The sequence below is a fragment of the Moschus berezovskii genome, chromosome 23 (genome assembly GCF_049115385.1).
Source record: "Moschus berezovskii isolate FMDL1 chromosome 23, NW_MosBer_1.0, whole genome shotgun sequence".
Lineage (NCBI taxonomy): Eukaryota > Metazoa > Chordata > Mammalia > Artiodactyla > Moschidae > Moschus > Moschus berezovskii.
The window spans coordinates 15,108,295-15,123,553 of NC_142482.1; the positions used below are offsets into that span (position 1 = coordinate 15,108,295).

The window sequence follows — 15,259 nt, forward strand, 5'->3', positions numbered from 1 at the left end:
CTCCCCTTGCCTACCTTTATCACTGAAGCTAGGAAATGTAAAAGCTCACATTCTAAGCCTCGATTGCAATGAAGGATGGCCACATTCATACACTTCTGGCCAGTGAAACGCAAACCCACTTGAAAAGGCTTCTGGCAAAGCTCTTAATTTTCTGATAACCAGGGTTTGTTCCAGCCTGGCCTTCTTGCCTTAAATCCAGCATGTACAAAACTGTGACAGCCATCCTGTAACCTTAAAAGAAAGGCCAAAAGCATCCCAGATAACACAGTAATGACACCATTGAGCAACTCAAGCAAAGCCTGCAGCCCTCTCCAGATTTGTTATTAAAAATAAGTCCATTCATGTGATTTAAGTTAGGTTTTCTGTTATCTGAAAATCCTTTTGACCAATAAAAGTTTTAAGAATAAATGTATATTTCAGAATGGCCATTGCTGAGTTATGGAGGATGGATTGGAAGGGGCAAGAATGACACAAGGAGACTTAAAGAAAATATTTTTATTTTTTAAATCCACACTGAAAAAATCCTGTTCATCTTTTTTAAAAGAATGGATTTGCCTTCAGAGCAAAAGCACATCAGTTTAGAAACTACATTTGTCCAAATTAAGTAAATTCTATAAATCTTATGTCAATTCAGTATCATTCATACTGAATTCAGTGTTACTGGGTAAATTGAAAAGCAACTCTAAATTGATCAAAAAATAACATTAAAAATTTTTTTCTTGCAGTTTTTATAGTAAATTTACATAACTGTCAAAGTTAAAATCTGACCCATACTGATTCATATTAGAAACATATGTGAAGTTACCTGATTTTTAAAGTTTCAATTTCAAAATAAATTCTAGTACTTGTCTAGGTGGCACAAATGGGCTTTCCCCCATATTTGTAGTTTCAAATTTAGATCATTCATATGCTCTGTAATACTGGGCACAAAACTTGCCATTTTCTCTAATTACTAATTAAGTATTTGGCTAGCATTTCTGCTGCTGCGGGAAAATCTTGAACTGGTGTTAATGGTATAGCAAGTTTCTTTCACAATTCAACCAAATGGCAGAGATCACTAAATTTACTGTCTTTTTATTTGTTCAGCAATCCTCCTATAAGCTGACATTGATTCACAGCACTTAACACCTAACAACTGTACTCATGACATCTCTCAGAGAAATCATTTCAGAAAAATGAGCCCAAATACTTTCAAACTGTGTGGAACAAAGAAATAAGGGACACACTAGACTCATTTAAAAATCCCAGTGAAATCTGACATTGACCTAACCTAGCTGGAACACCAGTTATTGTGACAAAAAGGTTTTTTTTTTCTCATCTAGCTGAAACTCTTTTGATAATTAATTAAAATATAGCTATACACATTTGATTTCTCAGGCCAGCCATGAACTGAAGTTATTTCTTCATAAGCTTTTAAGTCTGATGAGACAAAAGGTACTCCAAGTGTTCACTGGACAGCAACTCTTCTGTTACATAACTCATCTAAAGCTAAAGAAAAGTACTTGTAATTTTGCAGGTTTTGAATCAATTAATCTTTAATACTGTTATAAATTTCTATATTCCACAAGCAACGTTTGGTGACAACTAAACACTGACTTTTTTTCAAAAGATATTTTTAGGCTTTAACTCATAAATTTCTAACAATTTCTATAACTGAAATAATTAATATTACTATCTATCTATGTAAAGCTAGTTCTCTTTCATGCAAGAATTCAAGCTGTTTCCTATCTGGCCAAATTTTATATACTCAATCGTTTAAAAAAATTTTGTTAGAAATTTCACTGAGATTTCAGGTGCCTAAATTTCAATTCTTTTTTGACCTTCGAAAGGTAACTTCATTCATTCATTCATTCATTATGCATTTGCTTGAACTGTCTCAGTATCGTCGACTTTACTGCCTTATTGTTTGTTAAATTATAGCTTGTTTTTCTCTGCCGCAACAAGCTGCAATCATCATTCACTGTGATGATGCCACATACCTTCCTCCAGTCTTTCTGTTTACTGTCCTAGGTGCAGTACTAGCTTCTGCAGCTCTACTTGTTCTTTTTCAGTATGCCTTCATTTTAAACTAAAAATTGTTCATATTCATGTCTAAAATAGAAAAATAATTAAGCACCTTATTTTAATCACCAATTCTGATTTACAAAAGTAATCACTATAATTCCTTTTGTCAACCTAAAATTTTCAGATAAACACACTATGTTACACTGAATCAAAGGAAAAAATAATTTATACTGAATACATCCACTGACACTAACTCAGTGATGTTTATATGTAATACCAGACTTAGCACACTCCAACAAACACACCTTAAACAAGATAACAAACTTAAAATATACTTTTTAAAAAACAAGTGCGTTCAATAAAATATTTTACACCATTTTCCTATTTAATTAAAATTAAATATTTGCTTCCTTCAGTTCAGTTCCTTAGTCCTATGATTTCAAATGTTAATAGGCATATGTTGCTAGTGGTTACCATATTTGATAACACAGATAGGGAAATGAGAAAGACAAAAGCCACAAGGGTTGTAGTTTTTATTCTTTTATTTGCTATAACTTTCAGTAATCTCAGTTATATTACTCTTTTATATCCTTACTAAAAGTAGAAAAAGCAAAAGTGGAATCATTGGATGTTCTTATAGGGTCCATGAAACACATATTTGGCCCACTCTAGCAGACATGGGCCAAACTCTAAAAACCCACTGCTCCTAAAAACAATCAACTTTATCTCTTTGGAGAATGCCTTTAAACAGAAATATACTGACAAAAGTTTAACAACTGACTTTCAAAATAAAAATTTATGTATATGTAAGGTGTGCAGAACACAACTTACAAATAATAAATCATACACAATCCTATTTCTGGCCAGCTTGCAGGATCTTAGTTTCCCTACCAGGGATTGAACCAAGGCCACAGCAGTGAAAGCACCGAGTCCTAACCCCTGGACCACAAAGGAATTCCAACACAATACCCTTTATTCTAAGTTCCAGAGAGCCAGCTGATTCTCATAGGCTTTTGTTGACTTTTGCCGAACTCTCATATCTACAGCCAACCTGTGGTTGCAGTTTGACCAGGATTTTACAAAGGCAGTTGCATCCCAGCCAGCTAATTCTTTTTCCAACAAATTTATTGTCATTAAATCGGATATATGACCTATAGTTAAACTGTTTCTCACCCTTGTACAAATTGTGTTCATTAAATTGAAACCTCTTTCAGCTTCAGCACTACTTCAGCACTACTGACTACAATGGTGCTATTAGCTTTTTGTATGGTTTTAGGAATTGAAACATTGTTTGACTTTATATTATTATTTACAAATTCCCCAAAATCATTCAAATCAGTTTCAAATTTTAAAATTTCACACAAATAATTTTTTTCACCAGTTATCCATGGTGAAGTTATTTATTCATAAGGCCATGTAGAAGGTTCTAGCAAATCAAAATAATTAAAAATACTTTCATCATGCTTCCTGTTAGATAAAAGACATAAGTTCGTGTGTTGAATTATATTTTCTAGTAACACGTTCCCAGGAAGGGCATTAAATTTATTATTTCTATTAAATGGAATATCTTTAAATGTATCTGATTCAATCAAACCTTCAATTAGAGATTCACGGTTTCCAGTAGCAATTTTTAAATTTTCCAAGGTTTTTATTGTGCATTTGATCAATTTTTGTGCTTTCTGAATGTTAGTTGAGCTTGACTGTAGTGCAGTTGAAAGTAGTCAAAATTCTTCAAGAATGTTAATCATTAAAGCAAGATTTTACAAGAAATTGCACTGTTAGCTAACGCCAAACCAGAATGCGAATGAGAGAAATGCAAATATATACAGGATGTGCGTGCCACACAGCAGTAGCAGGCTGTAGACTACAAGCTGCCTGCTTTGGTCCCTTTACCTGGCCAATTTTCATAATTTCAACTTCAAGATCTTTAGGTACATTCCCTAAAACCTTGTTTTGATTTTTACTAGGTGAATGATAATTGGAACAACTTTTATCAAGAAATATTTTTAAATGATTCACTTGTTTTATTTCAGATATTGAATCAAGTGACAAATGCAATTGATGGTTTAAACAGTTCCAAATAATAATTTCCGGAAAATTTTCTAACAACTTTGAGGCTACTCCAGACTTTCTACCCAGCATTGTATTAGCACCATCAGGACAAAAGGCAATTAAACTTGCTTTCAAATATTCATTAGTGAAGCCACAATCATTTAAAGTACTCAATAATGTATTGAAGATACATTCTACTGCGGCTGACACCAGTTCCTTTAAAGTAACAAACAACATAACTGGTGCAGGAGCTGACTATACCGTGCACTGGACATAAGTCACGAGGGTCCTTTTCTTTGAAACCATGGATGCCTCATCAACTTTAACACAGATTTTGGCCTTCTCTTCTATAATATCCTTAAATATTGTCATCTTCACTTCTTTTGCGACATGCTCTGCTAGTCTCACCCCATTTCTTCTTGTAATTCTATTGCCTTTGCAATATCAGACAAAAGTCTATTATGTTTTACTAAATTATAAACCGTCTTGAAAACTTTTACGGTAGCATCAATATTTTTATTACTTTATTTATGCACTAAATTAGAAACTGAGTCATTAATTGATTCCTTTAAGAAATCCTGAATTTTACCATGGGCTTTAGAAACATCATGCTCCTTAATTTTTTTTCACAGAGAAGCTTGTCTAGTAGTCTTATTACTGCCATTCAGTTCAGTTCAGTCACTCAGTCGTGTCCGACTCTTTGCGACCCCATGAATCACAGCACGCCAGGCCTCCCCGGTCCACCACCAACTCCCAGAGTTCACTCAAACTCATTTCCATTGAGTCGGTGATGCCATCCAGCCATCTCATTCTCTGTTGTCCCCTTCTCCTCCTGCCCCCAATCCCTCCCAGCATCAGGGGTTAGCAAATATGCAATCCACTCCTTGGACATGTGGACATGGTCTTCTGCTTTTAATCCCAAATGCTGAACTGTTGAGTAATCCTTACATCCTAATTTACCTTCTTTTATTTCAAGCCATTTGTACTGTTCTGTGAACATAACCACTTGTTTTTCATTCCAACAATCTGGAAGCACATTTTCTCCTTTTTTTATCCATTTTTTCCTTTGATGAAGATGATGGTTTTTCTTCAATGATTGGTTGTTCAGCATACTTGAAATCCAATTCCTTTGATTTAGACAACCCACAATAGTTGTTACTACTATCGCTACTTTCTGTATCTGTTTTCACCTTCTTTGCATTTAGAAAATGCAAAAAATCACCCTGTCATTTTGGCATCTTAGGGAACAAAATCTGAAAAATAATTTTACAAATATAAGTAAAATTTATGATAACACTTATAGGGTTAATGCAAAAAGTTCTGTTAATGATTTCTTAATTTTAGAAATAAAATTTAATCTAGAATACTTACTTTGATTTTCAGTTTGTGCCTATAACTTCAATGACATGTAATTTCTTGAAAAATCCACTATCAGTTTTTTAAATTCTATTGCCAATAATGTCACAACATCTGACTTAATTTTTGATTATCACCCAATTCAACATAAAAGTTGCTCATACTATTTACAAGTAAAGATAGTTCTAGTGTGAAGAATGGTTATTTTCATGTACATATGATTAAGAAAAAAGTTAAAAAAATATACATATCAGAACTCCACTCATTCATCAATGATACATCAACACTTTTGCTAAATCAATGAAGCGTTTTCAAATACTGCAAGATTTCCTCAATTTTTCATACAGAATAGTCTAGTAGTTAGAGACATATCATATTTTTAAGCTTAATCCATGTTAAGATTTCACCTATCACTTTCTTCAGTTTAGACAATCAACAAATAATAAACCAACCCCTGCTTTGCAGTCTGTCAACTACCTTGCTGTAAATACTCCCATCATCCTTCAGGAGCACACCATTATACAGTGTTTCTGCCACACAGCACAACAGACATAAATAACCTCAAGTGTGCAGACATTAGATAATGGAGAGGTTTGCGCATCTATTACCTTAAACATAATGATAACCTATTACTTTTAAATTTTTATACACTTGAACTTTTTAATTGAAGTACAGTTGATTTACAATGTAGTGTTAGCTTCTGGCTTACAGCAAAGTGATTCAGTTATATATATTCTTTTCCATTACAGGTTATTACAACACACAATAGGACCTTGTTTCATCTTCTTTATATATAGAAGTTTGTATCTGCTAATTCCAAACTCCTAATTCATCCCTCCCTCCTCTTTCCCTTTCATAACTGTAAGTTTGTTTTCTATCTCTGTAAGTCTATTTCTGTCTTGTAAATAAGTTCATTTGTATCATATTTTAGATTCCATATGTAAGTAATATCATACTCGTCTTGTGCTTGTCTTTCTGACTTACTTCACTTAGCATGATAATCTCTAGGTCTATCCATGTTGATGCAAATGGCATTACTTCATTCATTTTTATGGCTGAGTTATACTTGAAGTTTTAATAATATCTATGTTTAACAATCAGCTCAAATTTAACAATCAATTCTTGCAAGCCAGTTCAAGCCATATCCAGAACATACTGCACTTAATGACAGAATTGAAGAAACACAAACATACTTACATCACTACAATAGGTTCTAGGCTCTTTATCATCACCACAGATCAGATCAATGTATTCAAGAACAGGTACTGATGGTCTCTCCTAAAAAGGAAGTCAGCAAACTTACAAGTCATGAACAATCATTGAAATCACATGTACATTTACAATCACTGGGGTTTTTGGTTGGACTTAACAAGAATTCCTATGAAGAGGAGGCCTCACAGGTGGCACAAAATAATCAGAAACAGAAGCAGCAGAGGTAAAGATTCAGAGAAGACCAATATGCAAAATGACAAAACCCAAAAAGAGCCTAAATATACATAGAGGGGAAAAAGACATGTACTCCTAGGAAACAGGAAAATATCCAAGGATAATGTTAAAAATACAGATATCATGGTACAGTATTTTACAACTGGGATGGTTACCAATAATCTTTTAGATCTCTAAGCTCAAAATCATGGAGTTCTTTGATAGTTCGGCTTCATCCTATTTATCTTTATGAAATAAAATGTCAAATTTCCTCAATCCTTTCCTTACACACATACTACCTTCAACATCAAAAGGCCTTAATTACCCCAGTCAAAACCTAGATTTTATTCTGCAGGCAAAGGAATCAAGTTAGTAGTGCTGAGATGGGAACCACATTAGAGATGTGTTTCAGGAAGATTAGCAGAATGTGAAATGGGGGATGATTAGTTAACAAGATAACCAATCCAGACAGACAGTAACGTAGTACTAACGTAGAGTGAGGGCAAGGAGAACAGTGAGCCAGCTGGTGGCCTCTTCTGTAGCACACTGGACTTTTCGGAAAAACTACGCCAAAGATACCGGTGCTCTCTGTACTCCCCAGTTTTCATCACTCCTTTCTTTCAGCATATTGTGTTTCAGTTTAGCTCAGTCGTGTCTGACTCTTTGGGACCCCATGGACTGCAGCATGCCAGGCTCTTCCCTGTCCATCACCAGCTCCCAGAGCTTGGTCAGACTCATGTCCATCGAGTCGGTGATGCCATCCAACCGTCGCATCCTCTGTTGTCCCCTTCTCCCCTGCCTTCAATCTTTCCCAGAGGCAGGATCTTTTCCAAGGAGTCACATTTTCGCATCAGGTGGTCAAAGTATAGGAGTTTCAGCTTCAGTATCAGTCCTTCCAATGAATATTCAGGACTGATTTCCTTTAGGATTGACTGGTTTGATCTCCTTGCAGTTCAAGGGACTCTCAAGAGTCTTCTCCAACACCACAGTTCAAAAGCATCAATCAACAATATTGTGTTTAGTTTGGCGTTTACATATATGGCAATATACAGAGAGGATGTTATGCCATGATGCAAACTGATGGCTGGAAAATTAGATTTATATGAAAAAACTAAGAAACCTAAACCAGAATACGTCAAGGAGTAACATTCTTCTTGATAAAAGATATAAGAAGAATACAAAAATTTTTTGTATCTGAGAACACTCAGGCAGAGAGTTGTACCCAGTAGCATTTCATCTTTGCTGGATGGTACTATAAAAAACATAGTAATAAACACATCCTGATGGAACCGAGCATAGGATGGGGTAAGACAAAAGTAAATTCTGATCTGAATGTAGCTTAAAATAGAATTGAATTACAGTTTTTCTGTGGCACCATTTAAATGCAACAGGAATATTTTTACTAGATTCTTCTCATATTGCATTCCACTCAGAGCATATAATTCACTTCTTATGGAGCTGTCAAATTTTTAATTCTCTATTTATAAACAAGGCTATTTCTAAGAGGTTCTATCAGGTTAGATATACACTCCTCTGGATGCAAAGATACAAAAAATTCTCTATACTTAAATTTAAATTGAGTTCTAAACCTCAGCTGAACACAAGCAGATATATTAACTGTCAGAATTTATAACATAATTATGCATTTAAACCTCAGAGTGTGACACTAAAATTATATCTATTTATTTTTCCAAATTAATTTTATAGAATTTTACTGTATTTCTCAAAGTAAAACACACATAAACACTTACATTACGCCTATCTAGAGGTGCACAAAACACCATCAAAGTTATCATGTCCTATTCATTGTCTTTACGCCATAGTCAGAATCTAAACTATTTTTCCTAATGACCCCTGCAGTCCTCTTTCCTAATGTTTTTCAGTACGAAAACACACATCATGGCTCTTCAACTTCCACAGCTACATCATTTATTCCTCATGGGGAGGCGAAGTCAGCATACAGTTCTTGGTACCTCAAAGTTCCAAGTGTCAAGAAGAGAATATCATATGAACGATTTTGGGGAAGAATGTCAAAGAAATGATCTGTTAAAGAATTTCTATATAACCCTAAGAATACAACAAAAACAAAGTTACCACAATCCCTAGGGAGGGAATTTTGTTTGATTTAAAACCAAGTCATTTACATGACTGCCCTAAGCCTACAACAACTAAGAAACACACAAACATTGTGTGTTTCTGGGTTAACAGGAAACCAGTTAAAGAAAGACTGTACACTTTTAATAGCAAACCTCAACTAACTATGATATTCAAAAAGAGTAGTTCACAGTAGACACATTCTCTAGCTAATTAAGATACTACTTTAAGCAGAGACTTCGTAAAACTTAGCAGTGTGGGATGGAAATTATCCTGAAATATATCACAATACCCGCTTAGGTTATGGCAACCAATGTTCTACTGTGTTCAGAGCTTCCTATACCCCTGCACCAAGGTTCCCAAGCCCCACCATCAAATCCTGATTCCATAGGTCTGGAGTACAGTGCAGGATTCTGCACACTTCCACTCACTCATTCTTGAAAACTCTGTCAGAAGGGAAAAAACACAGAAACATACAGGATGCTCCTGTGATGCAGGCCCCTCACTGGGAACCTGGCCTGCCGGACTGTGATGTAACAGGGTGAGCTCAGAGCTCAGTGAGGTCTTCAGGGCACCTGCCCCCACTCTACAGAGACACACAGGCTCTGATGCTGACCTCCTGCAGCCCACCTCCTTCCCCATCACTAGCTGCCCCTGGGGGCCATCTTTCAGAAGTTACTCTGGACTCATTTCCAACACAGTCTGAGGAGACCAGAACCCTGCGCACACCAGTGGCTCCCTGTGCAACGGAGCGGTGGAGGCGTGACCCAGGCTCCAACAGGCCTGCAGGCCAGTCTCCGTGATGGCTGAGGGGCGGCCGAGACCGCCCTCTGGGCAAACGCTCTACCCCTGTGCCCTGCTCCATGGTATCCGGTGTGATATCTATTCCTGTGTCCTGCTCCATGGTGTCCAGTCTGATACCACTCCCGTGCCCTGCTTCACAGTGTCCAGTCTGATGCCCACTCCTGTGCCCTGCTCCACGGTGTCCAGTCTGATGCCCACTCCTGTGTCCTGCTCCACGGTGTCCAGTCTGATACCCACTCCTATGCCCTGCTCCACGGTGTCCAGTCTGATGCCCACTCCTGTGTCCTGCTCCACGGTGTCCAGTCTGATACCCACGCCTGTGTCCCGCTCCACAGTGTCCAGTCGGTATGAGACGTCCACACGTTTGCTGGACGATGAGTCAACAGGCGAGGGGAAATCACATCTCGGCTTGTCCCGCACAATCTCTGACTCGGAAAAACCCAAATACCGCTGCTACTTACACTCACAAACTGGATGTCATCTTCGTTTTCCTCCACCGTTGACTCGGACGCCTCAGGCCCAGCTGGAGGGACACATTCTATTATCTATAAAACAAGCCAAAACACGGTTATCCAGACAGCCACGACTCGCAGGAGGTGATTTTTCCAAAGGGAATGAAAAGGCAGAGCTCTCGAGGAGACCGCCTGGAGTCCCCGCCGGCCCCTTCTCCCGAGGAAGGAAGGCTGCCGCGGGGGAGACGGGCCTTGGCACCCGCGCCGCGCCCCCGGCTCCCCAGTCCCCCAGAGCCCAGCCTCCACAGAACCATAGAGCCTCCAAGTCCCAGGTCCCGCCCAGCACCTGCTGGACTCTGCACAAGGCCGGGCCCAGGCCACCACGCATTTCAGACGCTGAGTCTACCGTCTCCCGCCGTCTTTGCTGCCACCCCAGCAGAAAAGACCGCTAGCCGCGCCCGGCAGGGGCCGCCCGCTAGGGTAGCTGCGCCCAGGCTCCCTTGCACAGCGCCCGCCTCCTCTCCCGCCTCCAGTGCCTCTGGGAACTGTAGTCCGTTCGGCCAGCCTCGCCGCAAAGGCTACTGGGAAATGTAGTTCCGATCGCGAGACCGCTCCCCGTGTAGCATAGCACGAATCTGGAGCTACGGCGCTTGTTCTCCTCCTAAAGCTTGTGCTACTGAAGTTAAATCATAGAGGATCTTTCTTTTCCACCCCCCCCCTTTCTCTCTCTCTCTTTTAAACCAAAACTATCGTCTAGATATTTTCTAGTGAAATAGTTCCCAGGATTTCGTTTATAATTGGTTGTTCAGTCGCTCAATCCTGTCTGACTCTGCAGCCCCATGGACTGCGGCCTGCCAGGCTTCCCTGTCCTTCAGCATCTCCCGGAATTTGCTCAAGCTCACGTCCATTGAGTCGGTGATGCCACCCAACCATCTCATCCTCTGTCGTTCCTTCTCCTCCTGCCTTCAGTCCTTCCCAGCATCAGGATCTTTTCCAATGATGAGTCAGTTCTTCCCATCAGGTGGCTGAAGTATTGGAGTTTCAGCTTCAATATCAGTTCCTTCCAATGAATATTTAGGACTGATTTCCTTTACAGTGGACTGGTTGGATATCTTTGCAGTCCAAGGGACTCTCAAGGATCTTCTCCAACACCACAGTTGGAAAGCATCAATTCTTCATTGGCTCAGCCTTCTTTCTGGCCCAACTCTCACATCCAAACAACTGTAAATAGATAAAATGCGTGAAAACCACTATTAACTGAGAACTTACAGAGCTTATTCTCCTTTCCCATCAGTCTGTAGTCTGACAAATCTGTATCGCCACAGAATCACCTTTATGATCTGATCCTGGCCTGCAGTAAGCAAGGTCATACAGTGGCGGAACCATGGGGCATCTCAGGGGATATGAATGCCATTATTATGAGATTGTAGAGAAGAGTGTAGGGAGGTGAAATGTTGGTGAATTAGTGTTCTCATAGGGTCACAGTCAACTTTAGGTCCATGTATAAAGGGTTCAATATTAGGTCTGGGTTGCAAAGTGTCTTGCCAACTTGGGAACTTCAAGTTAATATAGATACGTGATACATATATGTGTATCAGTTCAGTTCAGTTCAGTTCAGTCGCTCAGTCGTGTCCGACTCTCCGCGACCCCATGAATCACAGCACGCCAGGCCTCCCTGTCCATCACCAACTCCCGGAGTTCACTCAAACTCATGTCCACAGAATCGGTGATGCCATCCAGCCATCTCATTCTCCGTCGTCCCCTTCTCCTCCCGCCCCCAACCTTTCCCAGCATCAGAGTCTTTTCCAGTGAGTCAACTCGTCTCATGAGGTGGCCAAAGTACTGGAGTTTCAGCTTTAGCATCAGTCCCTCCAATGAACATCCAGGATTGATCTCCTTTAGAATGGACTGGTTGGATCTCCTTGCAGTATAAGGGACTCTCAAGAGTCTTCTCCAACACCACAGTTCAAAAGCATCGATTCTTCGGCGATCAGCTTTCTTCACAGTCCAACTCTCACATCCATACATGACCACGGGAAAAACCATTGCCTTGAATAGACGGACCTTGGTCGGCAAAGTAATGTCTCTGCTTTTTAATATGCTATCAAGGTTGGTCATAACTTTCCTTCCAAGGAGCAAGCGTCTTTTAATTTCATGGCTGCAATCAGCATCTGCAGTGATTTTGGAGCCCAAAAAAACAAAGTCTGACACTGTTTCCACTGTTTTTCCATCTATTTCCCATGAAGTGATGGGACCAGATGCCATGATCTTTGTTTTCTGAATGTTGAGCTTCAAGCCAACCTTTTCACTCTCCTCTTTCACTTTCATCAAGAGGCTTTTGAGTTCCTCTTCACTTTCTGCCATAAGGGTAGTGTCATCTGCATATCTGAGGTTATTGATATTTCTCCCAGCAATCTTGATTCCAGCTTGTGCTTCTTCCAGCCCAGTGTTCCTCATGATGTACTCTGCATATAAGTTAAATAAGCAAGGTGACAATATACAACCTTGACGTACACCTTTTCCTATTTGGAACCAGTCTGTTGTTCCATGACTGGTTCTAACTGTTGCTTCCTGACCTGCATACAGGTTTCTCAAGAGGCAGGTCAGGTGGTCTGGGATTCCCATCTCTTTCAGAATGTTCCACAGTTTATTGTGATCCACACAGTCAAAGGCTTTGGCATAGTCAATGAAGCAGAAATAGATATTTTTCTGAAACTCTCTTGCTTTCTCCATGATCCAGCGGATGTTGGCAATTTGATCTCTGGTGCCTCTGCCTTTTCTAAAACCTGCTTGAACATCTGGGAGTTCACGGTTTACATACTGCTGAAGCCTGGCTTGGAGAATTTTGAGCATGACTTTACTAGCGTGTGAGATGAGTGCAATTGTGCGGTAGTTTGAGCATTCTTTGGCATTCCCTTTCTTTGGGATTGGAATGAAGACTGACCTCTTCCAGTCCTGTGGCCACTGCTGAGTTTTCCAAATCTGCTGGCATATTGAGTGCAGCACTTTCACAGCATCATCTTTCAAGACTTGAAATAGCTCAACTGGAATTCCATCACCTCCACTAGCTTTGTTCCTAGTGATGCTTTCTAAGGCCCACTTGACTTCACATTCCAAGATGTCTGGCTCTAGGTCAGTGATCACGTTATTGTGACCATATATACTTAATATAGATCATTTGATGTGTCCAGAAACTCTTGCATTGGGCATGAGATAGGCTGGTTCTCTGTGTTGAAGAGACCAGCCAACAGAAGGGTATTTCACTCTTCCTGATACATTTTCAAAGAACAAAGAGTCTCATACTCTGATTTTAGAGAACAAAGTTTCTCGTTGAGCAGGTAAAAAGCGCTAGTTGTCAAAGCCACTTCGACTTTCTGCGGGTGTTTCTTTGGGAGCAATCTTGTCACTTGTTAATGTTTCAGCTGACTTTATATTCACGAGTTATTTTTGCTCAGCAGACGTTTAATTTCTTGTGGGACATCTCTTCTGCCAGTGTAAATGAGAACATGACATTATGTTCATAGCTGGTATTAGATTCAACTGTTTTTTTTTTTTTCTTTTTCACAAATTGCACAAAGAGTGCACAAAAAGTACAGGTGTATTTGTCCCAACTAAATTTGGGGCTTGTAGAGAAAAGTTGAGAACAGGATGACCTCCACAATGACCTCCCCAACAGCTACGAGTAAAGTAACCATTTCTAAATCCCTTAAATGTCTAGGAGAGATTTGCATTTAAAAGGTTTTCCTAATTTTCTAATAAGCATTCAGTAGAAATGTACTGTGATAGTTTGCTGGCAGCAGGGTGAAGGGTGGGGGGTTGGTGGGGGAGAGGGGTGAGGGGTGGTAGGGGGATAGTTCAGTTAAGTGCTTGGAAAACAGCAGCCAAATATGTGTCTAGAGCCCAAATGGGCTCATGACCTTCAGTTTGGGATTTGTTGAGGGGATAGTCTTTTCCATTTAGGATACTCAGATGACACTAATGGTAAAGAACCCACCTGCCCATGCAGGAGATGCGAGAGATGCGGTTTGGATTGTAAGGGGTTGGGAAGATCCCCTGGAGGAGGAAATGGCAACCCACTCCAGTATTCTTCCCCGGAGAATCCCATGGACAGAGGAGCCTTGTAGGCTACAGTCCATGGGAGAGCAAAGAGCCAGACTAAGCACAGCATAGCATAGCTATGACTAACAATGCTCAGCATCTTTTTATGGGTTCCTTTGCCACTGGCTTCCCTAGTGGCTCAGATGGTAAAGAATCTGCCTGCAATGTGGGAGACCTGGGTTTGATCCCTGGGTTGGGAAGATCCCCTGAAGAAGAAAATGGCTACCCACTCCAGTATTCTTGGGGCTTCCTAGGTGGTTCAGTGGTAAAAGAATCCACCTGCCAATGCAAGAGATGCAGGAGACGTGGGTTTGACCCCTGAGTCAGGAAGATCCCCTGGAGAAGGAAATGGCAATCCGTTCCACTGTTCTTGCCTGGGAGATCTCTTGGACAGAGGTGCCTGGCAGGCTACAGCCCTTGGGGTTGCAAAAGAGTTGGACTTTATGTAGTGAATAAACAACAACAGCAAGTATCTTCATTGATAGTGTCTGTTAAGACCTTCTGTTCATTATTTAAATGGTATTTATTTTCTTTTTTAAAAAAATATATATATTGTATTGAAGTATAGTTGACTTACAATGTTTCAGGTACACAGTAAGGTGATTCAGTTATACAAATACACATTATTATTTTTGAAATTATTTTACATCATAGGTAAAGATATTGACTGTAGTTCCCTGTGCTGTATAGTAAACCTTTATTGCTTGTTGAACATTTATTTTTTAAGTAGAAATCTAGCATTCTATTCATAGTAAGTCAAACAAATGGAATCAAAATGTCATGAACTTTTTAGTTAGGCAAAAATTGTTTTCTAAAATATATATTGCTGGGAAAGATTGAAGGTGGAAGGAGAAGGGGACGACTGAAGATGAGATGGTTGGATGGCATCACCAACTCAATGGACATGAGTTTGAGTAGACTCCAGAAGTTGGTGATGGACAGGGAGGCCTGGTGTACTGCAGTCCATAAGGTCA

At 39.6% G+C, this 15,259-nt stretch overlaps 1 protein-coding gene across 1 annotated transcript; it reads right to left on the bottom strand.

Moving 5' to 3' along the window:
• Window positions 1-2,540: 2,540 nt before the first annotated feature.
• On the bottom strand, window positions 2,541-5,309 carry KIAA1586 (KIAA1586 ortholog). The gene is given in 7 exon segments (XM_088831119.1): window positions 2,541-3,231; window positions 3,234-3,779; window positions 3,782-3,828; window positions 3,831-4,463; window positions 4,466-4,722; window positions 4,914-5,092; window positions 5,094-5,309. Coding segments are annotated over 7 exon segments (2,118 nt in total). The 5' UTR covers window positions 5,295-5,309; the 3' UTR covers window positions 2,541-2,976.
• Between the last annotated feature and the right edge of the window lie 9,950 nt (window positions 5,310-15,259).